The sequence below is a fragment of the Ochotona curzoniae genome, unplaced genomic scaffold, assembly GCF_017591425.1.
Source record: "Ochotona curzoniae isolate NIBS_2020 unplaced genomic scaffold, NIBS_Ocur_1.0 scaffold_3208, whole genome shotgun sequence".
NCBI classification, from domain to species: Eukaryota; Metazoa; Chordata; class Mammalia; order Lagomorpha; family Ochotonidae; genus Ochotona; species Ochotona curzoniae.
This window is the reverse complement of record NW_024467106.1, coordinates 44,302,756-44,329,048: the sequence shown is the minus strand read 5'-3', so window position 1 is coordinate 44,329,048 and position 26,293 is coordinate 44,302,756. Positions and strand designations below refer to the sequence as shown.

Below are 26,293 nucleotides of genomic sequence, written 5' to 3'. Positions count from 1 at the left end.
GTTTCTGGGGACAGCAGTTCCCTGCAGATGCCTCTAGAAATAATTTAATTGAGTTTAAACTGCCTGTATGAAATAAACTTGCATTTAATCTAGACCTTCGTGTAGCAGTGGTTTCCATTGTTTTGGTCTTAGCGTGAAAAAAAAATTTACTGTTAAAAAAAAATACGGCAACCAAACAGGCCGTGTGAATTTTTAAAGTACTTTGTAAGGGTATGTCATATTTCAAATACAATTTCTGCCTTGCCTTTAATCAATTAAAGCTGAATGCTGAGAATTCACATTCATGTGGTACTGTAAGACTGTGTGCAACTTTATTGAATCACTGAAGATTAAACTATGTTCTACCAGCCTTCAGATTAAATATAATTTATCATAAAGGATTAGGGGTAAAATATAGTTGACAAAAATTATAACACCCAAGCAAAATAGCCAGGCAGCTAAACTGTCATCTGAGCATGAACTCTTAATTCATCCTATACTATGCAGAAAATTGTATTTGTTCAATTTCTGGAAAAAAAATGCTGATTAAATAGTAAAAGATATGGTATTTTAAAGCAGAACTGCATTAATTATTTGGATACGAGTTAAGTTTATTCCATAAAACATTAGCTATTGGTAAAGTAGGAAGAAGTTTTACTTAAAATGTATTAGTTAATGATTAAGTCATTATATTCTTTTGAAGAAAATGATTGTATTTTGTCTTTGCCTTAGCTTTTACTTAGCATTTTTCTGTTATTATTTTTTAAAATTACAATAATTTTGTTTTGATTGAGCCTTCTATACTTTTTAGAAAAATGATATTTGCAATAGTAGTAATAATCTTTGAAAGTTGGACTTGTCGTTTCCAGTAAACTGCAAGTTAGTAGCCAGTTAGTAGAATGAACACTGGTTTTAAAGGGGAAAAAATGAGAATTAGTTCATAGACATGGAAGCTAGAGGGCCAGGCACGTGCCATAATGGTTAGTCTACCAGTTAGGAAACATATCTGGTGAGAGTCCTGGGCTCAATGCCCAGCCCTGCTCGTGATTCCACTTTCCTGCTTATGCAGACCCTGGCAGGGATTGATGGGGACTTAGAATCCCCACCTGTGTGGGATTCCTCCCTTGGGTTCCCTGCTTCTGCCTTTGGCTCCAGCCAAGATAACTGTAGACTTGTTTGAGTGAACCAGTGGATAGAACTCTATTTGGCAAATAAGTAGACTTTAAAAAGGGAAACTAAGACAGTTGACTTGAAATAGGTGGACATCTTGAACTGATGAAATGCATTAGTTTTGCCTAAAATTATAAAAAGCCAAAAGATGTGATTTTTCTGAAATATTTATAGACAAACATAGAAGGATCTGAAAGGCAAGTGGATGTTTTCATAAAGTGTATCTTCCCCTCCTCACCTGTCCATTGCATTTTTTAGAGAGTTCTCATCTTCTAATTGACTCCCCCATCACTCCCCAAGTACCCACAGCAACTGCCATTTGTTTAGCAAATGAAGAAAACAGGAACTCAGTCTCCAAGATGACTGGCAGGGAGCCAGTGATTTGAACTACCCACCTGCTGCATCCCAAGTTCCACATTAGCAGGAAGCTGGAGTCAGATGTGGGAACTGGGACCCAACCTTAGGTATTCCTAGTTGGGACATTGGTCTTCCAACTAACAACTGCTAGGCCGAGCACCCACACCAAATTATATACCTAGATTAAGTGCTCAGTTGTTTAAAATGTGGAATGTGTTAGCCTCTTTGCAAAACCTTGGAAAAGGGTGCAATCCAATGAAACAGTTAAGTAATGTTTTGCTCTGGAGCTTTGGTTTTATTGATAGCTGGTATAAAAGAATAAAGTAACAATAGTCAATAATTAGGCAAGAGACCTCTTGTTCTACATCGGAAGCTACCTGGAGAAGAACTTCATTGCAGTAGATGCTTTGAAGGGAAGCAAATCGTCCAAGTGCATGATGTGTGGAAAGTTGTTTAGCAAATGAAGTTTACAAATTATTTGACTAATGTCAGTATGTTGTGGTTTGGTGAAAGTGCTCTAATACTAATAATGTAGAAAACTGTAACTGGCATAATACCCAAAGCATGTTCCATGAGCAAGAATACAACATGGTAAGTGATAGACCATGAGCAAAAGATGAACAAATGAATGTAGAAGCCATACGCTACATTATGCCTCCTGAAGAAATGCAATGCCTCTAGCATCAGAAAGATTCTAAGAGATCCTGATATAAAGAGGGCTTTTTAAAAGTCTGTGTTTTTTTCCTGAAGTTATTTCATAAGACAACCATTTTTCAGAACAGCTTTAGAAAATTAAATTTTAAACACTCATTTCTGTTTTGACTTCTCCCAGTATGATGGAAGAAGTTATTTGTGGCTTGTTTATCTTCCTTTTAGATAGGAATGCATATGGTACTGAATGACATAGTTTAAATAAAAGGAAATTGCTCAATAGTTTTGTCATTTTTATTGTGTATTTCCTTAACAGCTAATATTAATGCCCTGAAGATTTAAATTACCTTATTTGTAAAACCAGCAATTTCGCCCAAGGTAATTCTTTTCTGCCTCCCAGAAGGGCTATTTGTCAAAGTACAAATTTGCTGGTGGTTTCATTATCTTTCAGAGAGAATGGAACTTACATTTTTTCTATTCTGATATGTGCTGCGCCCACCTCTCCACATTTCTGAAATTAGAAAACAGATGCAGAGGGTATATGATTCATGTGGTAAGTTTTTCTCCCCAGCAAAAGTGTTTCAAACTGTACCTTAGAATCAGCTCTTTCTTAGAACTGGAGAGTGTGCTGTTGCTTCCCTCGTAAGTTTCAAGTAAGGAATGTGTGGAGCCCACAGTCTCAGGCTCCATTAAGGAGAAGATAGACTGTTACTAAGATGAGGAACTTGGGCCTGGTGCAGTAGCCTAGTGGCTAAAGTCCCAGGTATATCCCAGGATCCCATATGGGTGCTGGATCATATCCCAGCTGTTCTACTTCTCATCCACCTGCCTGCTTGTGTCCTGGGAAAGTAGTCAAGGGCGGCCCAAAGCCTTGTGTTCCTGCACCCACTTGGGAGACCCGGACAAAGCTCCTGGCTCTGGATCACCTCAGCTCCAGCCATTGCAGCCACCTGGGGAGTGAACCAGTGGATTGAAGAACTTTCTGTCTGTCTCTCCTTCTCTGTAAATCTGACTTTCCAATAAAATAAATAAATCTTTTAAAAGCAAGAAAGCTGTGTAGGACTGAGGCAGTTCCAGGATTTAGACTCCATTTCCTCCGCGGTCTGCATGATCTGTTTATGCATGTCTGCCCTGTATTTGCTATGCTGTGCTTCGTATTTTCTCTTTTTACCAGTTCAGCTTTCTGGTTCATGTCACCAGTAATCGTCACCTGCCCTACGCAGCACAGGGAGGGGACACGGAGCAGTCTTTGGTCAGTTGCTGACCTGTGGCCACCATCAGTAGTCATCCTGGCACACAATGTGACCTAACACTTCTTCCCTGTGGGGGACGGGGTGGGCAGGTGGGCTTCGCTGATTGATTAAAAGGACAAGTTCAAGGAACAGCTTAATGAACTTTGAGTAATGGCAGAACTCTTAGGTGGAACAAAGATCTGAAAACCAGAATAAAAGGAAGTTGGTAGGACTCTAGGTGGCAGTTGGAGTGCTATTTCAGTGTTTGTTTTACTCATAATCTGTAATTCCATCAGTCACAGAGTTTTATGGGCAACCCAGTGAAGCAGAGGTACTAATGAAACCTTTTGCAGAAAAGTTATATAAATTATGAAATTTTAAAGTGTACTCTATGTTTCATAAACTCAGCAGTTTGCAACATGTGTATTACTCTTTGATAATGCCAAACAAACTTTCCTATAACAACTTAATCAATGAATATACTTTTGTCATTTTTTTTCCTCTGAAGTTTTAGCTTACAACTCTGGAGATGTTCATCTCTGACATGGACAAGTGTATTGATAGTTCTCTCTCATTCTTTTATGAGTGATGAACTTACAGTATCACTGCTGTGAGCCTGTGTGCCCTAGAGATGACTGTAACCTGATATTGATCAGCTGATTGCAGATAAATGGCTGAGCTGCTTGTATTGCAGATTACATCGTTAACATGGTCAGTAAACCATGAATTGTTCAATACAGCGTTTATCTTTTTTCATTTTACTTCTGCTCTTTTATCATTTTTATTAGAAAAGACAAAATTATCCATACTAACCAGCAGAAACAGTTGAGAACAGATTCAATTGGGTACTATTACGGGGGCAAACTTGCAGAGGGCTGAGTTCTGATAGTCTGTTGGTGTTTACTATGTTTTTGAAATGGAAGAAAAGAAAGAGTTTTGATCACTGTGTGTGTGTGTGTGTTCTCTTACAGCTTCCTTTTGCCTCGTGTTTACTAGAAGCGGTACTGGAGAAAATAAATGAAAACAAGAAACTAGTTGAAGGATACTTCACAACTATGAAAGATATTAGATGATATTACAATAGAGAACATCTTTCCAAATATGAAAACATTTTATGTGGTATGGCTGGAAAACATGTATTGCAATCCTTACACAGTAACTATCTGGTCCAACTGTCAATAGTCAAGTTCAATACCAAAATAAGAAGTCTTTGAAACTAATTAATTGCTGAACAAGTGGAAGTAATTAAGTGCATATCCATTTAAAAGGAAATGGGATAGCTTTTGATTAAGGAATACAAATATTGCCACAAATCAGTGTGAACTTTAAAATGATTTTCCTTACAGTGCTCTAAACTAGCACAAGCTTGGTACATACAAATTGACTATAAAAAGGAGGTCTTAACAAGTTTTTCACATTTTAAGTTTTATAACAAATTGATTTTCTACAGAAAAAGTGCTGTGAACCAGTTAACACATTTGTGTGGCCAGTGAATATAAAATGAAGCACCACAACTTAAAGGGTGAATATTTAATGAAAAATATATATGATCCAATTTCTTTCTACCTTCATTGATATACTGGATTAAATAGGAGATACTATATTTATATTTCATCAACTATTTTGGCAACAATAAAAGCATTATCTCCTCTTCCTCCTACTACCTTCTCCCTCTTTCTCGTGTAAAATCCACACAAATAGAGCTAGATCTAGTTTCTGTAGTTTCTGTAATTCTCCAGATTTTCACTTACATCTCTCATTTGTCCTTGGTATTTTCTTTCTAGAATATTCTTCATATAGTTTCCCTCATGGCTTGTAATCCATCATTTAGCTTCACTTCATCTGTTCCCTATTAGACACATCTTCTTTTATATTTCATTTTTCTTACAGTGCAAAATTATCCAGTTGATTTATAGTTTCACCTATTTTCTTGTTTATTGTCTCCCCACTACCCTCCCCACCCAGATTGTTGACCCCATGGGACTAAGGCAGGGACTGGAACTTTACAAACCCAGGCCAAACCTGGTCTTCCACCAGAGTTTATATGTCTCATTAGCTAAGAATAACTTTTACATCATTAGGAGATTTTTAAAGATGAAAATGTAAATAATATTTTGTAGACTGTGAAAATTATATGAAGTTCAAAATTTAGTGTCCATCAATAAAGTTTTATTGAACACAGTGACACTGGTGAGCTTATGTACTGCTTATGGCCGCGTCACTTCCCAACAGTATAGGTGAGTAGTGGTGGCAGAGGCCATGTGTGGTGCTCTCATCAATGGCACTCCTGTTTTCCACTACAAATCAACAGCGACGTGGTTGTGTCCTGACAGCATATCAAGTGCCCCAGATACTATGTTCCTGCAAATTATAAATTACCAGTACATAATCAATCATATCAAAGCAAGAGAAAAAGGAAGAAGATGGATGATTCATCAAACTCACATTCTGGAGGCCTAATGAGGTACAGATAGCGGAGCATTCTGGTTTTTGTGTGAAAACTGTATCCCTATGCGAAAAGAATGCAATCTGCATCAATGTTCCCAGTCTAAGACATCACCATAACCTTCCTAATTCAACCATAAGAAAACCAACATAAGAAAAATATTATAAAATTCAAAATGTTGAGACAGTAGAAATTTGTTATGAAGTTAGAAATGAGGGGCAGACATTGCACTCCGGGGATTAAGCTAATGATGGGGCTGCCTGCATCCAGCGTTAGATGGCGTGGTTCAGTTCCTGACCCCACTGCTTCCAATGCAGCTTCTTGTTAATGTAACCAGGAAGGTAGCAGATGGTGACAGCAGTGCTTGAATCCCTAACACCCATGTGGGAGACCTTGGTAGAGTTCTTGACACCTGGCTTTGACCTGGCCCAGCACTCCCAATGCAGGCATTTGGAATATAAACCAGCAAATACCAAATTCACACTCTCTCTTTTTCTCTCTCTTTCTCTGTCTCTCTTTTAAATAAAAAAGAGAGTATATAGTAATATCCTGCAACCATAACCAAAAAATAGTATGGTAAAAAAAAAGTGTAGTTCATCAGAATGTTCATCTCAATCCTTAAAACCTGCAAATTTGTTACTTTATATGACAAGAGTTTGATCTTCAAGGGAGACTGTCTTGCACTGCCCACGTGAGTCTGATGGAAACACAAGGATTTTTATAAGAGGGAGATGGCAGGTGTGTGAGAGAAACCTGTCCACACATGCCAAGGGACAGAGGAATTCGAAGATGTCCGTCTACTGGTTTTAAATATGAAGGGCCAGGACTGTGGTAGATGCTGTAAAAGGCAAGAAAAGAGATTCTTCTCTGGAAGCTCTGCAAAGAACTAGCCCTTGATTTGAGTCCATTGGAAATGATTTGAACTAGCTACAACAGAATACTTTATTGCCATTGTAAGCCATGTGGTTTATGGTAGTATTTCACTAAAGCGATAGAAAACTAACGTGCTAAAGTTCTATTTAGAAGTGTTTAGATCTGTGCTCATGAGTGATAGTAATCTGAAGGTACACCTTCAAAACTGATCCAGGTTTCAAAACGTAGGGTAAACCATCATTATCGCACTATCACACTACCATAAAAGTGGATGTAGCAAACCATTTGATGAGATGAAGTCTCCATTGATTTAAAAGCTGTTTTTCAGAACACCTGAAATAGAGGAATGCTATCAATTTGACAATACTGGCTCAAAAACTAGTTGCACTTGTTGAAAAAGACTAAGCATTTCCCAGGAAGATCAGGATGAATACAAAGGTGTCAGTTGTAACTACCTGTATGAAACCTAACAAGGAATATTCTAACCGAAACAGCAAGTCAAGAAAAAAGAAATAAAGTAAGTCTACCTTAAAAAAAAATAATAGAATGAATGATTTCAGCAAAATATCAACATACAAGATCAATATTCAAAAATCAGACTTTTATACACTAGTGAACTAATAATAAATGTATAGAAATCAAAAATTTAAACATTTAGTAATTTAAAATTTCCAGGGAAAAGGGAATAGGCTTGAATTTTGCACCTGTATACTACAAGTTGCAAAACACTGCTGAGAAAATAAGTAGATGTCTTAATATAAATGAGGAGACATATGGATACTCAACATGATAAAGATGCCAGTTTTCTCCAGGTTGATACACAGATTTATCATAGGCTATCAATTTGGCAGCAAGTTATGCTCAAGATAAGGAGGAGAGTCTTCTAAAAGATAGATGAAAGACAAAGGAAGAAGATTAAATTTTTAACAATCTTAAATAAGAATGAAGTAGACTAAATCACTCTGTTCATTCTCAAGAACACAACAATACATATGTATTAGCGTATGTAAAAAATAAAGTGTGTGATTTGACAAAATAACAGACAATGCAACAGAAACCAAAAAGCTACTCAGGTTAGTATGCTCAGCTGATTTTTGACAGGCGTTCAAGAGCAATTCAGTCAAAGCAGAATAGCGTCAATTGGCACTGAAGAAGCCCTTAACCTAAAACCACTCACATTGGCCCAAATTATCTGAAATTGGACCATGTATTTCAATGTCAGATGTAGAAGATATCATGAGAGAAAATTCCTGAGACCTAAGGCTTCATGAAGAAGTGTTAGAGAAGACACCAAAAACATAATCACAAAAGAAATGTTGGTAAGTTAGCGCCTCGTCCAGATATGAAACAACTGGAGCAAGTGAGCTACAGAACAAATATTTGAAGACTACATATCTGACAAAGAACTCATACCTAAAGTAAAGAATTCTCAAGCTACAAAAGGAATTCAGCAACAAAAATAGCCTTCATGAGTAACATACCTATCCTGAGACATTATCAAATGCATGTATAAATGAAAGCTGTCATGATACTGTGTTTCAGAGTGTGGGGCAGAGGAAGGAATGCATGTTAATCTTCACCATTTGCCCTTATTCCTGTTGACAAATTCTCCCAAACTAATTATTCCTCAAAATTATGCAAGCTTTTGCCTAATGACACAAATGACTTTGAGGGTTCAAAAAGAAAATTACTGTAAAGAATTTATAGCCACACTCAGAAAATCTTTCTCCGCATTCTCAAATAATTGTAAAACCAAACAGAAAGCGTGAGTACCAGGAAGCATTTTCAGAAAATACTCCAATCGTCTTAGTGTTTGGGTTGAGAAGGTTTCCTGACCCATCGGCAGAAGGGCTGCTTTGTTCAGTTCTTTCTTGCTTACATCATTGACTTTAGTATTAACACAAAATTAATGTGACTGCTTGTTGGGACTGCTGCATCCTGTATTACTGTGCCACATGTGAGTGCCGTGTTCTGCTCAGATTCCAGCTTCCTGTTAGTATCTACTCTGTGAAGTAATAGCTTACATGGTTGGGTCCCTGCCATCCATTAGGGGTGCATGAATTAGAATCCCAGGTCCTGGTTTCAGCCTGGCCCCCTCTTAGCTGTATCACGTATATGGGAAATAATACTGGTAATAAACAGCTACTGAGAGATATACTCTGTGTCTTTTTCCCTCTCTCATTGTGTATGTATATGTATGTATATGTATATAAAATAAACTTTTTGGAAAACCTTAAATGAGTGGTATAATAGAATAAAAAGGAATTTCTTGGGGCTAGTGAGATGGTTCAACTAGCTAATACTCTACCTGCAAGTACCAGAATCCCATGTAGGTGCTGGTTTGTGTCTCAGCTACTCCACTCCCCTGTGATGGCCTTGTGATCCTGCACCCACATGAGACCTGGAAGAAGAGCCTGAGTCCTGGGTCCTGGATCCTGGCTTTGGATCAGTTCAGCTCTGGCATTTGTGGCCATTTGGGGAATGAACAAACCAAAGAAAGATATTTTTGTGTCTCTCCTGTCTATAAATCTGCATTCCAATAAAATGTGTGTTTTTTTTTAAAAAGGGCATTTGTTTCTGTGACATGAAAGGTTTCTATTAAACACATGTTTGTTTATGTTTTTAAAGTCTGTTGGGTTACCCTTTAATTTTTCAATGTACAAACATTTTCTTTAGAAAAAGTTTTTCTATTCACTTAGGAATAATGGGCATCACAACTATTTCCTTTTCACAATTCAATTCTCAATACGCTTCTTTATTCTTTCTGTAGTAAAGCACATAGTAAGAAAGCCATAATTTTGATATCATCTCTAACACCCTACACAAAATTCATTTTTCCTTTACCCTAGGATAGGACCCTTGAGAATAATTGAAAGAAGAGATCCTCCTGCCTCCTATTCTCATGGTTTGTGAAAGGAACAGCCATTCTCTCTGGTGTTACAAACTCACAGTTACTAGTACAGGGATAGTAAGGAGACTTCTTTGACCCCACCCCACTCTGAGAACACTCATTGCCCTGTCTGAGCTTACCTAACACACTTGCAGTATACGTAGCAGGGCAGGAGGCAATTGGTAGATGAAGAATACAAATAAAATATACTGTTTGCATTTTAGTAGTTTATCTTTTCTCAAGATATTAGCATTCAACCAGAGAGAAAAGAAAACTCTTCTTGTCATTTTGATGTTTCTCTGGGATCTTGTTCTTTGGGGTCTTCAAAAAGTTCATATTTTGAAAAAATTCTTGCACAAAAATAAGCAACTTTTAATTCTATTGCTGTTAACTTTTTGTAGGGACCTTCATTGATTTTATCTTAGAACACTTGTGGATAGCTTCTGTCTGCTTTTTCTGAGTGCACTCATTATGTGGCAGCAAACCAAAAACTTTAAAAAAAAAAAAAACATGACATTTTTTAGTCACATTTTATTTTCCAGATTTTTCATTTTTACATAATTTAAGCTTAAAATACTTTAGTATTGGCAGGAAGATCAGCAGCAGCATAGTGAGTTCTTGAGTACTCCACACTTAGATGCCCTGACTCTTCACATCCTTTATAACCATAATCTGTTATCAAAACCAAGAAGCTTATATGGCTGCAATATTTTAAATTCAAGTATAGTCCAAGTATGGATTTCACAAAATTTTCACTGTATACAGAATAACTTTTTATTACTGTGTCACATGTATAGATTACTTAGCCATCTTCAAACTGATAAATAGCCATCTACCAAACTGACCCATTAACACAAAGAATAGAATATCCTCCTTATTAACTGACCATCTACTCCCTCCCTTATCAGGCACTGATAGGTTTCCCATTACTATAATTTTGGCACTTTTCAAATGTTGTATAAATGAAATTATGCCTTTTGAGATTGAATGTTTTCACATAATGTAATGCCCTTGAGGTTCAACTAAGTTGTGTGTGTCAATACCCCATTTTATTACTGAGTAACATATACTTCCATGGATTTACCACAGTTGGTTTATTCACTTAGCACCTCAAATGAAGAGTACTGTTACAAATGTGCTCTTGATGGTCAGGAGCTGGGAAAGAACATAATTGCACAGTTGGTGACAAATCTGGGGGAAAAGATATGTTGATGGACTTCTCTGGGAAGAAACAGGTAGTTATTTGTGTCTACCAAATACACAAAGAATACATGCCAACCAGCTTCTTTCTCCACCTACCATTGTCACTGCCCAGTGAGCTCATGAATGAAAAAAGCCCTGGCTGTCGAGGTGGAAGCTGTGTGCAGGCTCAGCAACATGGACTTCTACTTGGAATGGTCACAATTGAGTGCCTAGTCTTCTAACAAAGGCCATCATGGAGCTTTGGATATTGCACCTTTATCCATAGTGGTCAGCCAGATGCCTGGTGACAGATTGATTACACAGGACCTCTTCCATCATGGAAAGGTGAGTGTATTATTTTCACTAGCATACATGCTTACTCTGTGGTTTTGACTTCTCTGCACATACAGTACTGCTGCCAACATTGCCATCTGTGGATTGTCTGATACTGTGGAATTTCAACTAGCATTACTTCTCATGAAGGAATCCACAACAAATGAAGTGTGGCAATGGGTCCATGTCTAGGAAATTCATGATCCCCACTATCCTAGGTCAGCGAATTTCAAACAAAAGTGGGTTGGCCTCTAAAAGACTCGATTGAAACCACTTGCATGGTAGCAAAGCTTGCTAGAGCTGGGGCAGAGTTCTCTGGAGGGTTGTCTATGCTCTGAATCAGTGTCTTTCCCTGGATAGTGTTATACAGATCCAAGAATTGAGGAGGTTGCTTCACATTATTACTGTTAGCAGTAAACGAGCAGAACTTTTGCTTTCTATTCCTGTGATATTTTGCTGGCCTAAATATCTTAACTCTAAAGGAGAAAAGCTTCCATCAGGTACAGTCCATGGAACTAAACATTGAGAGTGCTGCTTTTCCACTTTAACTCCTTGCTCCTCTGTCTCAGCAGCCAAGAAGGAAGTTAATGGTGTTTGCTGTAGTAATCAGTCCTGATGAACAAAGGGAAATTGGACTACAACTCTGCAGTGGAGGTAAGGATGATTATGTCTGGAAAGGGGGAGATCTTTTAGGACAACTCTTCCTATAACCATGCCTATGAGTAAACTCAGTGAGTAACCCGATTTAACCCTTCAGGACTGGAGGGTTTGTATCACTCCAGCAGGTAACGAACTGTGACCAGCCCAGGTTCTTCAGGAGGGCAAAGAGAAAATAGAATGAGTTGCAGAGTAAGTCAGTGGTAGATACCAGTTGCAACTGAACAACCAGTTACACAACAAGGAGTTCAATTATATTTCCTCCTCCTCTCATTAGGAATATGTTTTTGAGTATGAAGTTGACACACAGTGAACTTATAGTGGGTAATTTTGTGTGCCCACTGTTTTGGCCATATGGCCCCAAGTATGTATTAAACACTCTGGATGTCTCTGTAAGAGTGTGATTTTTAAATTTTATCTTCCTAATGTGATATCCATACAAAGGAAACAGATCTAATATACTTCATAGATACAATTGCAAGAATGCAGTGATATTCCTTTCACCCCTTCCTTCTGTCCTTCCTCCTCTTCCCTTCCTTCCTTCCTTAAGATAACATTTTAAATTTACATTACTTAAAAAAGCAATGACAATGTTCCTCTAAATAAAGAGTTCAACAAATGAAAAGACCCTAGTATGGTTGAACTAAAGGTAGCCAGGGCAATAAAGGTAATCAAATGAAAAGATGATCATTTCCATCCTATATAGTAAATTTTTTAAGAGTTATTTTTTGGAAAGACAGATATTCAAAGAGGAGGAGAGACAGAGGGAAAGATCTTTCATTGACTGTTTCCCTCCCCAGGTGACTGCAGCCATCAAAGCTGAGCCGATCTAAAGCCAGGATCCGGGAGCTTTTCCTGGGTCTGTAACGTGGGAGTAAGGTCTCAAGGCTTTGGGCTGTCCTCCACTGCTTTTCTAGGCCACAATCAGAGCTAGATAGAAAGTGCATCAGCCAGGACACAAACTGGCACCCTTATGGGATCCGGGCACATGGGAGACAAGGATTTAGCTGCTGAGCCATCATATTGGGCCCGACAGTAAATTTAAGAACCATCATAAATCATTACCACCACTGTGACACATTATTCTTACTCATTGGTTTGAGCAAGAAGGAAACCAAAATTTGACAAAACTATAGTCACTGATACAGGCATTTCTCCTTTTTGATTTTTTTTTTAACTTTGGCTCTCACATATAAGTGAAACAGTATTTGTTTTTCTGAGTCTGGCTGATGTCTCTCAACTTCACTCTCCATTTGCAGCCATTTTTCTACAGTGTTATAGCTGAATACTATCCATTATATACCCACTAATCTGATAGCAACTTAGATGATTCCATATATTTTCTTCCTCCTTCCTCCCCTATTTGATACCATATTTTATATCATTTTATACCATTGCTGTTATAAACATGATGGTGTCGGTATCTCCTTGATGTATTCATGCCAGATCATATAGCAAATTTATTCCAGTTTTATAAGAATTCTCCTTGCTGCTTCCCTCAATGACTACATTGACTGATACTCCCATCAACAGTGTTTAAGAATTTCACTTCCTTTACATCTTTGCTTGCATTTGCTGCTCTCTGTCTTAGATAGCAGCTGTCTGGCAGGGCCTCGATATCTCATTGTGATTTTGATTTGCATTTCCCTGTTGACTAGTGATACTGAGCATGCTTTTTCCAAATTTTCTTTTGTCTTTTGTAGTTCCTCTTTTGAGAACTGCCTAATGAGGTCCCACTTCTTAACTGGATTGGTTAATTTTATGTTGTTGAATTTTTTTGAGTTGCTGATATATTCTGGATATTAATATTTTATTGGATAAATTAAGTATTTTCTCCATTTGGTTGTATGTTTCTTCATTCTATTGAATACTTTATTTATAGAAGAGTCTAGGTTTGATATAATCACATTAGTCTAGTTTTGTTTTTGTTACCCATGTTTTAGGGACCTTATCCAAGAATGTATCACCTATACCAATGTCTTTGGTGTAGATTACTTTGACTGCAATGGATGGTTTGGACACTTTTGTCCAAAAAATTAATAGCCTTGTGTATGTGGATTAATTTCTAAGCTCTCTGTTTAGTGCCATTAATCCATGTCTTGGTTTTTATGGCAGTATCATGCTGTTGTTGTGTGCTTTGAAGTCAGTTATTTTTATACATTCAGCTTGATTCTTTTTCCCTCATGATCCTTTCAGCTCTTTTGCATTTTTGTGGTTCCAAATAAATTTTATGATCACTTTTTCTAGTTTTCTAAAGAATGTCATTGGTATTCTGATAAGGGTTGCATTGAATCTGTAGGTGGTTTAGGCAAAATAGACTTTTTAAGAATATTACCATTTTCATTATAGAAATATTTCTCTCCTTTGGTTAGTTTTGTTGGCTATTGTGAATGGGATTTCTCTTGGTGAATTTATCATTAGCATGTAAAATGCTAGTTTTTGCCCATTTTGTAAACTGCATCATTACTGAATTGGCTTGCCAATTTTAACACCTTTTTGATGGAGCATTTAATTTATTTCCTTGTACAACATCCTGTCATTACATATACGAGTAGTTTTATTTTCTCCTTTCCGATTTTGATACTCTTTCATCCATTCTCCTCCCTAATAGCTCTTGTTAATATTTCTGATACTGTAGTGAAAGAGTGGTGAAAGGGCACACCTTTGCCTAGCTCCAGATCTGGGGGAAATGCTTTCAGCTTTTCCCTGTTCAACATGATATAGGTCTTTATACTTTTGAGTTCTATTCTCTTTGTACCTATTTTATGGAGGTTTTTATGGGAATGTTTTTGGATGACATTAACACTTAAATCATAGGAGTTCAGGCAAATATGTTGCCCCTCATGAATGCAGATGGATCTCATTCAATCAGTTGAATCAAACAACATGATTGGCCCCCATGCCTCCCTGAAGGAGGAATACATTCTGCCAGCAGATGATCTTCAGCCTTGAATTATGCTTCCTGGATCTCCAGCCTGCCAGTCCATACTTCATGTTTTGACTTGGTAGCTTCCATTTTTCTATGAACTAATTCCTTAAAATAAGTCTCTCCATCTCTTACCATATATGTGTGCGCGCGCACACACACACACACACACACACACGCAAACATCCTACTGGTTGTCTTCCTTTGGGGAATCCTAATATACTACCCGTTGACTATTTCATATAGAATTACTGTGAGCATTCCTAAATATGTTTTTATGGGAACATGTGTATTCATTTCTCTCCAAATGAATTTGTGCCAGTACAATTGATAGATCATGGAGTTAGTGTATGTCTAATATTTTTTTAAATCTGCAAAAATGCCTTTTGGAGTGACCATACAGCTAGGATTTTAAATTTTACCAATGATGATAGGAATGTAGTGGTAATAGGTCTTGATTGGAGCTTATAGAATGTCACCTGACCCACCATATTAATGCCATGTTAACTGGACTAGATGAAAAGAAACTGACAAATATCTTAAACACCAGACAGTATTTCCAGAAGATGAAAATCAGCCCAACAAAGACCTTGAGGGCTTGCCTGCCAGTGAAAACTGTACAAATGTCATGTTTTGCGACATTCTAGAACATCCCCCAAAATGTAGAATAATTTCTTACACAATTTCCTGCAAAGAAAAAATACAGCACTATTGACACTATGTTAGACTGTGTTGAAAGCATAATGTTATTAGCAAATACTTTTCTGGCTCATTTATTGCATGACTAAGAAAACCTGGAATAAGAAATAAGAGAGGACTCTGTAAACACAAAGATTAATCCAGGCAGCTGTTCAACTTGGACCAACAATCCCACACATCCCACCATGTTAGAAGTATCAGCAGTCAACTAGAGTGCTAAGAGGAGTCACAGTGAAGACTTCGGATTTCCAGAGAAAAGATGGAATGTTTGCAAAAACTCAACAAACAAAAAGATAGCTATAGGTAAGCTAATGGATGCCCACTCATGGAACAAACAAGGCACTGAACAGAGCAGAAACCATCTTTCATGAGCTGAGCACTGTCAGCTTGACCAAGTCAAAAATTAGGCTGTAGTCTTGTCTTACAATATGTAAGACAAGTTGTCTACAGAGGTCCATTTGTCTATTTTCCTATACAATTTTATTGTTTGCAAATCATCACAAAGCAGAAAATTACCTGCAACAGTCATACAAACCAGAGTACTTTCATAGTTGCCTTAATGAATAGAATTATTTTGAAAATTTAATTTTATGATGGGAATGTGTCCAGGAGAAGTTATTTAGCATGGTGTTTGAATCATTGCTTGAGATACCTGCATTCCATATCTAGGTGCTTAATTTTAGTTCCAGGTCCTTCACTTCCAGCTATCTGCTAATTCCTCATCTTGGGGAACAGAAGATAATGGCTCAAGTCTGTGTGTCCCTGCCTGTCATGTGGGAGAACCAAACTAAGTCCCAGGATCCTGACTTTGGCCAGGCATGACTCTGAATGCGTTGGCATATGGGGAGTAAATCAGCAGATTGAAGACCTACCTTTGTTTCTTTGTTTATCTTTTCCTGTCAAAGAATAATTTTTAAAAGATTTTTGGAAGAAAACCATTTATCTATTTTCTTTTTACTGTTTGTATCTTTTTCTGAACTTTCTTTTCCACTGTAAATTGTATTTTAAAATACAATTCTTCTTTAAGAAGGCTTCAAAATTTTGCATTACTTTTTTGGAAACAGAAATGAAATAGAAATGCCCTCATCCTGTGTCTCATTCCCCAAATACCTGCAATAGTTTGGGAGTGAAAATTGAAAACCAGAAATTCATTCCAGGTCTTCTGTTTGGGTGACAGAAACTCAACATCTGGTCCATCACCGCTCTTTACCACGGTTCTGTTTTAGCAGAGATTGGGTGGGAAGAGTGGAGCAGGGCATCCAGCCCAGGTCCTAACTTAATAGTTGTCCTGCCCTAGGACATGCCTGTCGGGCTAAGGCCTGCTCCTCCTCTAACTTCTGAAGCCTCTTCACTTAGATTTGTTCTTTACCTGTTGACTTTAACCCATCTGAAACTTATTTTACAAGTGATGTTATTTTTCCAGATTAATATTGTATTTCCATTTCTTTAAAGACTCTAAATAATGTCTTCATAATATGAAAATTTCTCAAAATGTACATTTACCTATGTATGGATTTCCTATTTCATACAACTGGATTTCTATACTAGTATTGTTCTGTTTAATTACTGTGATTTTATATTACTTTTTAATACCTGGTAACATGCATCTCCTTGGGTGGTGTTGATTGTATGTGCTCTATTTTTAGAGGTTTAATATTATACAGATAAAATATTCTTTGAGGGGGCAAGCATAATGGTTCAATTTGCTAATCTCCAGTTGTCAACATTGGCATCCCATATTGGTGCCTGTTCGTATCTCAGCCCCTCTACTTCTGATTAGCTCCCTGCTTGTAGACTGGGAGAACAGTAGAGGATGGCTGGCCCAAAACCTTGGGTCCCTGCACCCGTGTGGGAGACGTGGAAGAAGCTTCTGGTTCCTGGCTTCAGAATGGGTCAGCTCCAGTCACTGCAGTCATTTGGGAGTGAACCAGTGGATGAAAGATCTTTCTGTCTTTTCTCTCTGTAAATCTGCCTTTCCAATAAGAACAAATCAAATAATTTAAAATAAGATGAAACAAAAATTATAATTGTAATTGTAGCAGTAATTTAGGGTCCTGTGACCTTAAAAGAGTGCATTTCAGTCCTCCAAAGAGCAACATTTGTAAGAGTAGAATATCAAAACCCAAATATTATTGCAATTGGCCATTGTTACTCAGATTTAATTCTACTCATTTTTATGCATGTCTGTGTAGCTTTATCTGATTTTTTTCCCAAATGTTTAGGTGGATACTTCCTCCACATTCAAGATAGCACTTCTTTTTTGAAGATTTATTTAGTTTTATTACGAAGTCAGATAGACAGAAAGGAGGAGAGACAGAGAGGAAGATCTTCCGTCCGATGATTCACTCCCCAAGTGAGCGCAACAGCCGGTGTTGTGCCGATCCAGAGCCAGGAGCCAGGAACTTCCTTTAGGTCTTCCACACGGGTGCAGGAATCCCAGGCTTTGGTCCGTCCCCGACTGCTTTCCCAGGCCACAAGCAGCGAGCTGGATGGGAAGTGGAGCTGCTGGGATTAGAACCGGCATCCATCTGGGGTCCTGGAGCTCTCAAGGTGAGGACTTTAACCACTAGGTCATTGCACCAGGCCCAAGGTAGCATTCCATCATCACAATGATCTTTACATCCATTATAATCATACTCTCTTCAATACAGCCCACTCTCTAACCCACAACAAATACGGAATTGTCCTCTGTTTATAAAAATTTTCCACTTGAAAAACATTATATGTTATATATTATGCAAGCTTTGGAATTGACTTTTTTTCATTCAAATCCCCATATATTCACCCAAAGTGTTGGGTCCTTTTTATTACGGAATAATAGTCCGTGTTCTGAATGTACCAGTTTGTGAAACTATTAAACAATTCATTCCTTAACAGATTGGTTTTTTTTTTTTAAGCTCCTGGTATCTCCAAATAAGTCTGCCAAAAACACCATGTGGAAGTAAATCAATTTTCCTGTTATTGGAATAAATGCCCCAAAGTAAAACCGCTGAATTGAGAAAAGAAACCATGTGTGAGGTAGAGGGACAGAAAGAACATGAGATCACTGACTGTCCCCTGGACTGCCTGCTGGTAGACTTCCTATAGGCTTAAGCCATTGTTATTGTCAGTGCTCTGGCACAGGAACTCAAACCTAATCCAACTGACATGCAAACGACTGCCACCCTCTGGCTGACTTTCAGCCCTTCCATCACTTCACTTGTCAATAATATTTGGCTCTACCAATTACTGTCTATGAAATCTTTTCTTCACTTGGCTTCAAGATCCTACCCTGTCAGATATTCTCTTAGCTCACTCACTTCTTTTCAGTATCAATTGCCGGATACTTTATTTTAAATAATTCTCATTGTTGGGGGTGGAGGATGGAGGGGCTGCAGGACCAAAAAGAGACACAGTAAATCAAAGCATGCTTCCTCTTTTGAGTTCTAAGGTTGGAGTGGAGTAGGCACTGAAAAAGCACTTGCATTTATAGAATTATGCAATCAAAGGGCATCACTGGTTGAATTATGTCCCCCAGAATAATAAATCAAAGTCCTGAATCCCAGAATCTGTGAATGCAAATTCACTTGGAAATAAGGTCTTTGTAGATAATGTCAAATTCATATGAACTCATACTTGGTGAGCATGAGGATAAATGCAACAACTAATGTCCTGAGAAGGAGAGACAGATCTGGGGACACAGGATGATATGCAGAGCAAAGAAGATCCATGTGAAGATGGGCATTGCTAGAATGATGCTGCCATAACCCAAGGTACAGCGAAGACTGCCAGTCAGCCCCTGAGGCTAGACAGTGCATGAGATGGTTGTACCTTTATTTGCAAAGGGAACATAACTATCCTAGCAGCTGACTTTGGACCTCCTGCCTGTAGAACCATGACAGAATACATTCTCTTATTTTAAATCATCCTATTTGTGTTAGTTGGCTAAGACAGCCCTATAAAGCCAACACAAAGATGAGGAGTAGGCATGACACAGGACTTGGAACAGTGGCTTAGGCTGCCCCTTGGGATACCTGCATCTCATATTGTAGCATCTGGTTTGAATCTTAGCTACTCTGCTTCTGATCCTGCTTCCTACTAATGTGCACCTTGGGAGGCAGCTGATGTGGCCCAAATGCCTGAGCCCTGCCGCCCACATGAGAGACCCAGTTAGACTTCTGGGTCCTGGCTTTAGAAGGAGCTTTGTTTTGTTGTGAGCTTTGGGAAGTGCATCCATGTATGGAACATTTCTCTCTCTCTCTCTCTCTCTCTCTCTCTCTCTCTGAATCCTTTCAATCCTTTCAATAAACAAGCAAATATATATGTATTTTTAGCAGGACTTGAGTTATGTCTTATGCATACATGCTCCAGCTCCCCCTCTGTTTTGTGAGAAGATTCTTCCTCTATTCCTGCTATAGATTCATGGTTCCTGCTCTGAGCAGTAAAACATGAATGGAAGTACCAAGTGCTGTTTCAAGCAGAAACTTTCAGAAGGAGCACCTGGTTCATCACCTTTCCTTCCTCCTGGTCCTGTAATTACGTAAATGAAGGTGATGCCAGGATCTCTGGAAGACAGTGATGACAATAGCTTCTTCCCTGTTCTCTTCCAGAGCCCTGTATCAAGTGAATGAAAAATAAATTTCTGCTCTAACACTTCCACTGAAATATGGGGGTGTTTCTTCCCAATAAACCTGTCAGATCTTGCTGTGTACGATATTATTTGGAAGAAAAGGTCAGATGCATCATGGAACCTCATTCCTGTATTTAAATCTTAAACAATTTTGATTTGTATGAAAGGTAAATACACTAGAGACTGAGGCCGACAGAGATCTGCCAATGCCCACAATAATCAGGGCTTGGCCAGGCTTAAGCCAGGAGCTCAACACCATCCGAGTCTCCCCTTTGGGTGGCACAAGACCCATTGAGCGATAAAATGTGCCTCCCAAGATGTACATTAGCAGGAAGCTGCAGCTGTAAGTGGAGTCAGCCCTGGAACTCCAGCTCTTCAATAGCTGAGACAGCCATACCAAGCAGGAGCTCACTCAACTGCAGCAGACACTCACTCTTTAATCTGGGTTTAATGAATCTCACAAGGAAAAACACCCCGAACAAGGCTTTATAATATAATTAAATATCACTTTTTCCTGGTCTTAAATTATAAATTCTAAGATTGTACAAAAGGAATGTTCATGGCTCTACACTCTAACTTAGAACTTCAGTTGAGAGATAATCTGACATGTGGCAAATATACAGAAGAAAGGAAACCTGCCAGTGCTTTTCTATACAACTTTGCAAGGTACGTGGTGCTAGACTGTGGACTTCATCACCAAAAATATATACAAGATTTTGGTTTACTAGGACTTGTGTGATTTTGTTCTCCAACGAGCTCAGGGCACTGACCTTTTAGCACAACCACTCTAAGTAATTTTAACATGCAGAGAGGGTGAGAGGTCAAGCAATTACAAGAATTGTGCTAGCCAGTGTCAGTGGCATGCATTAGGTGCTAGCGCTGTTTCTATTTCAGTATTAGTAAGCAGGATACCAGCTGTAGCATAGCTTGGGTAAAGCAAGAAGTGTATCAGGGAATCTAATAAGAAACCCAGGGGAATCAGGTAGTGCAGCCAGCCTCCTCAGAGAAGGCAGTAAAAGAAATGTTTTAAAATGGGAAAGTAGGATTTTTATCAGTAAAGGTGCCTCCCAGAGGATCTTTACCTGCATTCAAATATTCTCTTTGCTTGTGTGACTTTAACCAATTGTCAAAGCAGAAAACTCTTTTACCCGTTCACTCCATTAACCACCGATATTTGCTTCCTCTCACTGAGCGGATTTTTCAGGATTTTGTGAAATGTCTTCTTTGATCCTCTAGACTTGACACATATACAGTTTTGGCATGAAAAACAAGCTCAGTCTAAGAAACAGAATCAGCTGCCAGTAAAACAATATAGGATGCAGTACTTGCACATAAATGGTTAGACTGCTGGCAGCTGAACAGCGTTGGGCAGAGGACCACAGGAAGTTCCCTAACAGCTGGAGTTCCCTCAGAGCTGTGGCAGGCTGGGCAGTGGCTCTGGCCACTCTGTCCTCCTGAGAATAATGACTTGCCTTTCCAAATCCCACTCAGGCTGTGTCACTGGCAAGATTCAAATGCTGATCCAAGGGTCCACAGAAAGATGTGAGAGGTAGTACCACTGAGGTGACCAGAGACAATCCAACCGAGTCAGATGCACAACAAAAAGGAAATGGTGCTTATTGAAAATAGGCCTGTTTATTTCAATTGATAGCTGGCATATAGGCTGACATCCCAAATTCATCTTAGTGCATTACTCTGTTGAAATGTCAGCCTATACAGTTTTAATTTTATCTGAAGTTATTTATGTCCTATTGTAAATGTGTGTTTGCAATAAACCAAAGCTTCCCTCATGCACTGGTCTTGGGGGCTTACAATGGAAGTGTTTTGAGTGATCTATTGTGTCTTCCTACAGAAATGAAAGCTGCTCCCTCATCTGTTTCTAAAATGTAAATTCAGTTCTAAAGAGTGAAAAACTTCACAGAATATTATTTGCACTAGTACTGAAAATTGATTTCTAATATAAGTTTATGGAATGAAGAAATTGGGCCTTTAAATCTGCAAATAGCCTAACTAGTGAAGGAACAAGATAATTATCAAAGTGAAGTTACAAAGCAAGGTAAAGAAGAAACACTAAGTTTGATAAAAGAGTCTATAGTTTTATAAGTTTGATCTCAAATTTTTAGGGCTCTTAGAAGGCAAAAATGCCATGGATGGAGGGAATATAGTGATGAGGTAGCTGTGTAGATAGGTAGTTATGATAGAGGAATGAGCATGAGACACATGGGGGTGAGACTGAGCTTAAAGAGTGGAAGGTTCCAACGGTGCTAATGGAGCAATCTAAATGAGCTGAAGGAACAAGCCAGTGACCAGGGTCAGATGGGCAGATGTTTGGTGCATAGATTAAACCACCTGAAATGTCCACATTCCATTTCAGAGTGTTTGCTTTTAAGCTCCTGCTCTGCTTTCCATCCAGCTTCCTGTCAGTGCACATCCTGAAACAAGACAGGTGATGCGTCAAGCAGCTGGGTCCCTGTAACCCACAGGACAATCTGGATTGAGTTCCTGACTCCTGGCTTCAGCCTGACCTGCCCTGTTTCAGACATTGGGAAATTCACAGCAGGTGTTTCTCTGTCTTTCAAAAGAAGCCAAAGCAGAAAAGAGATGCAGTTTAGCTGGTTCTCGCAGTGAAGACTAAAAAGAGATGCTCAATTGCATGATTCCTTTTATGTCTTTAATTCACTCATGACTATGTCTCTATAGATAACATTTGCTTATGGCTTAGCTTTTAGCCATGTTTCTAACAACATTGTACCTTGAACAAAACCAGTAATCTTGTTTGTGGCCCTCTTTTCCCTAGGTGATATGGAACTCTACCATTACCAGGTGGCAATGCCCACGTCTGCAGGTGAGACAAGGGGTGGAAGGAAACAATTCATCTGATATACCATACAGCTTTGCATTCATGACCATTTTTGACATGACAAGCTGTAAAAGTCAAGATAAAATGCATCCCAATGTTTGGGCTGCTTTACCAAGCTCTGAAAAATCACCAGTGGTTTACCAAACACTGTTGCTTTAAAATGCCTTAAGGTTGATTTTTTTTTATTGTTATAGCATATCAAAGACTTTATTTGTCCCTTTAAAATTTTTGTCATCATTTTGAAGCCTGATTGTAGCCTTTCATTATCTTCAACATATTGGATTACAGAATCTTCACTTGATACCTGAAAGAATTAGCAGCTCTCTGTTGACGCTGAGATGCCATCTTCACACTGCTATGTGTTGTTGTAGTGTTAATTTCAGTCTCCTGTCTTCTAGGATATAGAAAAATGTCTTCATCTCTCAGGGAGTCTGTAAGGACTAAGGGTGAATGGTGTGAAAATATTCCTTTCTTCTTACCCCAAGTATCTGAAATGCTTCTGAAAAGGGAAAACATTTCAAACGTAGTTATTTGTTTTTCTTTTGGAAGGTTTATTTATTTTTGTTGGAAAGGAAGATTTCCAGAGAGAATCAGAAGCATGGAGAGAGAAGGATTTACTGATTCGCTCCCCACATTCTGCGGTTGTAGGAGCTGAGCCCATGCAAAGCCGGGAGCAAGGAAGTTTAGTGGTACTCCCACATGAGTGCAGGGTCCCAAGGCTTTGGACTGTCCTCCATCGCTTCCCCAGGCCATAAGCTGGAGCTGGATGTGAAGTGGAGCAGCTGGGACACAAACTGGAGCCAGATAGGATTCCAGCACTTGGAGGGGGAGGATTAGCCAGTTGAACCATTGTGCCTACCCCTCAGAAGAGGTTATGAGTAAATACACTTTCCATATAATGGGACTTCAAAACATTGGCAGAAAAATAGAATTAAATAATGTTTAATTTGCTATAGAACATTTTTTTTACATCCGTTTAGTGTTTCTTTTCAGAATACACATTTCTCATTAACTTTTTGATGACTGTATTTTTGCACCAAAATAATTTTTGTTATCCTACTTATTTGAGTCATACAGAGAGAGGGAGAGACAGAGATCTACCATTCACTGGTTTACTCCCAAGACAGGTGCAACAGCTGGGGTTAGGACAGGCCAAAGCCAGGAGCTTCATCCAGGTCTCCCATCTGGGAGATACCAAAACCACCTACCTCAATGGGGTGTGTCAACTGTGCACCAGAGCCAATAAAAGCATTCCCAATGGCCAATGCTGCAAGAATTTTACATATAAAAGCATTGAGCTTGCATTGCAACTCAAAGTATAAAACGAATACCCATATTCCATATGGACACACAGACATGATTAAATAAATAAACAAATGGAAAGAACAGATAGATTTGCCTGGTTTCCGGTAATGCATGTAAGCACACAACCCCCAAGGAGGTGGAGCACACATCCCTACTCTCTGCTGTGTCGTGGCTTGCGCATGCAGTGACTTCTTTGTAAAAGTACAGTATGGAAAGTTTTTGTGTTAGGCAAATTCTGGTGGAAGCAGCATCTGACCACATACTTGACCCAGTACTCCTCAGAGCTGTCAAGGTTATCAAACACTGAGCGCTGCCACAGCCAAGCATAGTCTTGGGGAAACCAAATTTGACAACTAAACTTAATGTGGTATCTATATAGGATTCTGGGCCAAAAATGGATATGAGGTTAAAACTAAGGATTTAAAATTATGGACATTTGTTTAAAAATGTATCAATATTTCTCATAATTTGTAAAATCATATATAATATAGTACATATAATTTAGTTATATATAATATATATTATGTATAATTTTATATATATTTGGTGTTTCCAATCCAGAGCAAAGTCCACCTTCCTTAAACTTGGAGTGCTGTGACGAGTCCTTTCTGGCACGCTCTGATGAATGGACTGTCATGTCCCCCACGCTGCCTCAGATTTGCTTTCTAGGTAAGAACCCAGTTTGTTTAGGTCCGCTGAATTCATCGATGTTTTTCACCAGTGCATACCGGAAAAGCCCTGACTCCAACAAGGATCGCTCACTAGCACTCTCACAGGGGCAAGCTTTAGCTTCATTTTCTGAGAAAGATTCCTATTTTCTATTTTTGTGTTGAAAGTTTTTAAAAAATGTTCATCCTCTAGACCCATGCTTTTATGGCGGAATTTGTTCTCGTATTTCTTTAATCAACCTCAAGATGGCAGACTTGAATAAGGAATATTTCCATTTGTAAACTCTCCAAGTTACTCAAAAGTAAAGTTGGAATTATAAATGCTCTATTTTTCATAAAACAAGCTCTAAAAAAAAAAAAAAGATAAAACATTTTCTTTTTCATTTTTTTCTGAAGAACTCTGAGGTTTAAGTTTTACCCAGGATATCAGTGAATTTTTGAGGCTACTTAGAGTTGAAAAAGTCCATTTAGTCCAATTCCTTATATGCATTTTTTAAAGATTAATTTATTTATTTTTAACTCTTATATTTTAAGAAATATTTTATTTTGGTAATCTTTACACAGTTGATTAGGGCACAAAGGGTCAAGGGCTACAGGAAAGAGGGTAAGACCATTATTTCCACGTTAGTATTATTATTTTTTTCTGTATTTGGGGTAAGGGAAGAGATAAAGGGAGAAGCCCCACCCAGCCTCCCTCCCACCCATTCCAGGTCCCCGACGTGGGGCGTTCTCCGAGGGTCCTGCTCATGCAGTTTTGATAGCTGAACAGTTCTGATTTGCTGCCAATCTCACTACTCCAAGTGCGATGAAATCTCTTCAGAATCCACTGGCTGACATAGTCTCTTCATGGTTGGGGTTCTGAGATCAGTAGTTAGTTGGAGGGATCCCCAGAGAAACTTCGTCTAAGGTGATCCCAGACCTGATTCTTGTGTGTCTTTGCCACTATAGGGACCAGCATAGTCCGTTGCCCCAGTCATATGCTGCATATGCTGGTCATTGCAATTGCAGTCATATGCTGCATATGCTGGTCATTGCAATTGCTGGTTGAGTTCAGTTTCTAGCCCTGCCTTCCATGCAAATTGATGGGTATTGCAGTCCAGCCCGATCCTGCCAGCTTCATACTCGGCCCTCATGCAAATCAGCAGGAGGTGCAGCTTAGTTGGGGCAACTCCCCATAACCCCAACCAGGCCTATTCTCTGGCTGGGCCACAGTTCCCAACCACCACATGTAAGAACCAGGGAGGGAGGGGGCAAAGCCAGGAGGGGCAATGTGGAGGGGTCCCCTGCTTGGCAGCCACTCCCACTGGAGAGGGTGAGTTGGGATGGGAGCAGACAAGACCAGGCAGGGCTTACAACACCTGTGGGCCTCATGTTCTTTTCCCACCGCGTCTTTCACTAAGGATCCTAACAGTGTCTAATGTTGGACTGACCATAAACTATCTATGCCCACCACCAG

At 38.8% G+C, this 26,293-nt stretch overlaps 1 protein-coding gene across 2 annotated transcripts in view; it reads left to right on the top strand.

The window, feature by feature from the left end:
• The window catches only part of CNTLN (centlein), a 244,813-nt gene extending 239,628 nt beyond the window's left edge, over positions 1–5,185 (top strand). For both annotated transcript variants that reach the window (XM_040962776.1, XM_040962775.1), the window contains one exon: positions 4,361–5,185. In XM_040962776.1, the coding sequence (XP_040818710.1) occupies positions 4,361–4,462 (102 nt within the window). In that variant the 3' untranslated portion in view covers positions 4,463–5,185. The remainder of the gene's footprint in view (positions 1–4,360) is intronic.
• The last annotated feature ends 21,108 nt before the right edge of the window (positions 5,186–26,293 follow it).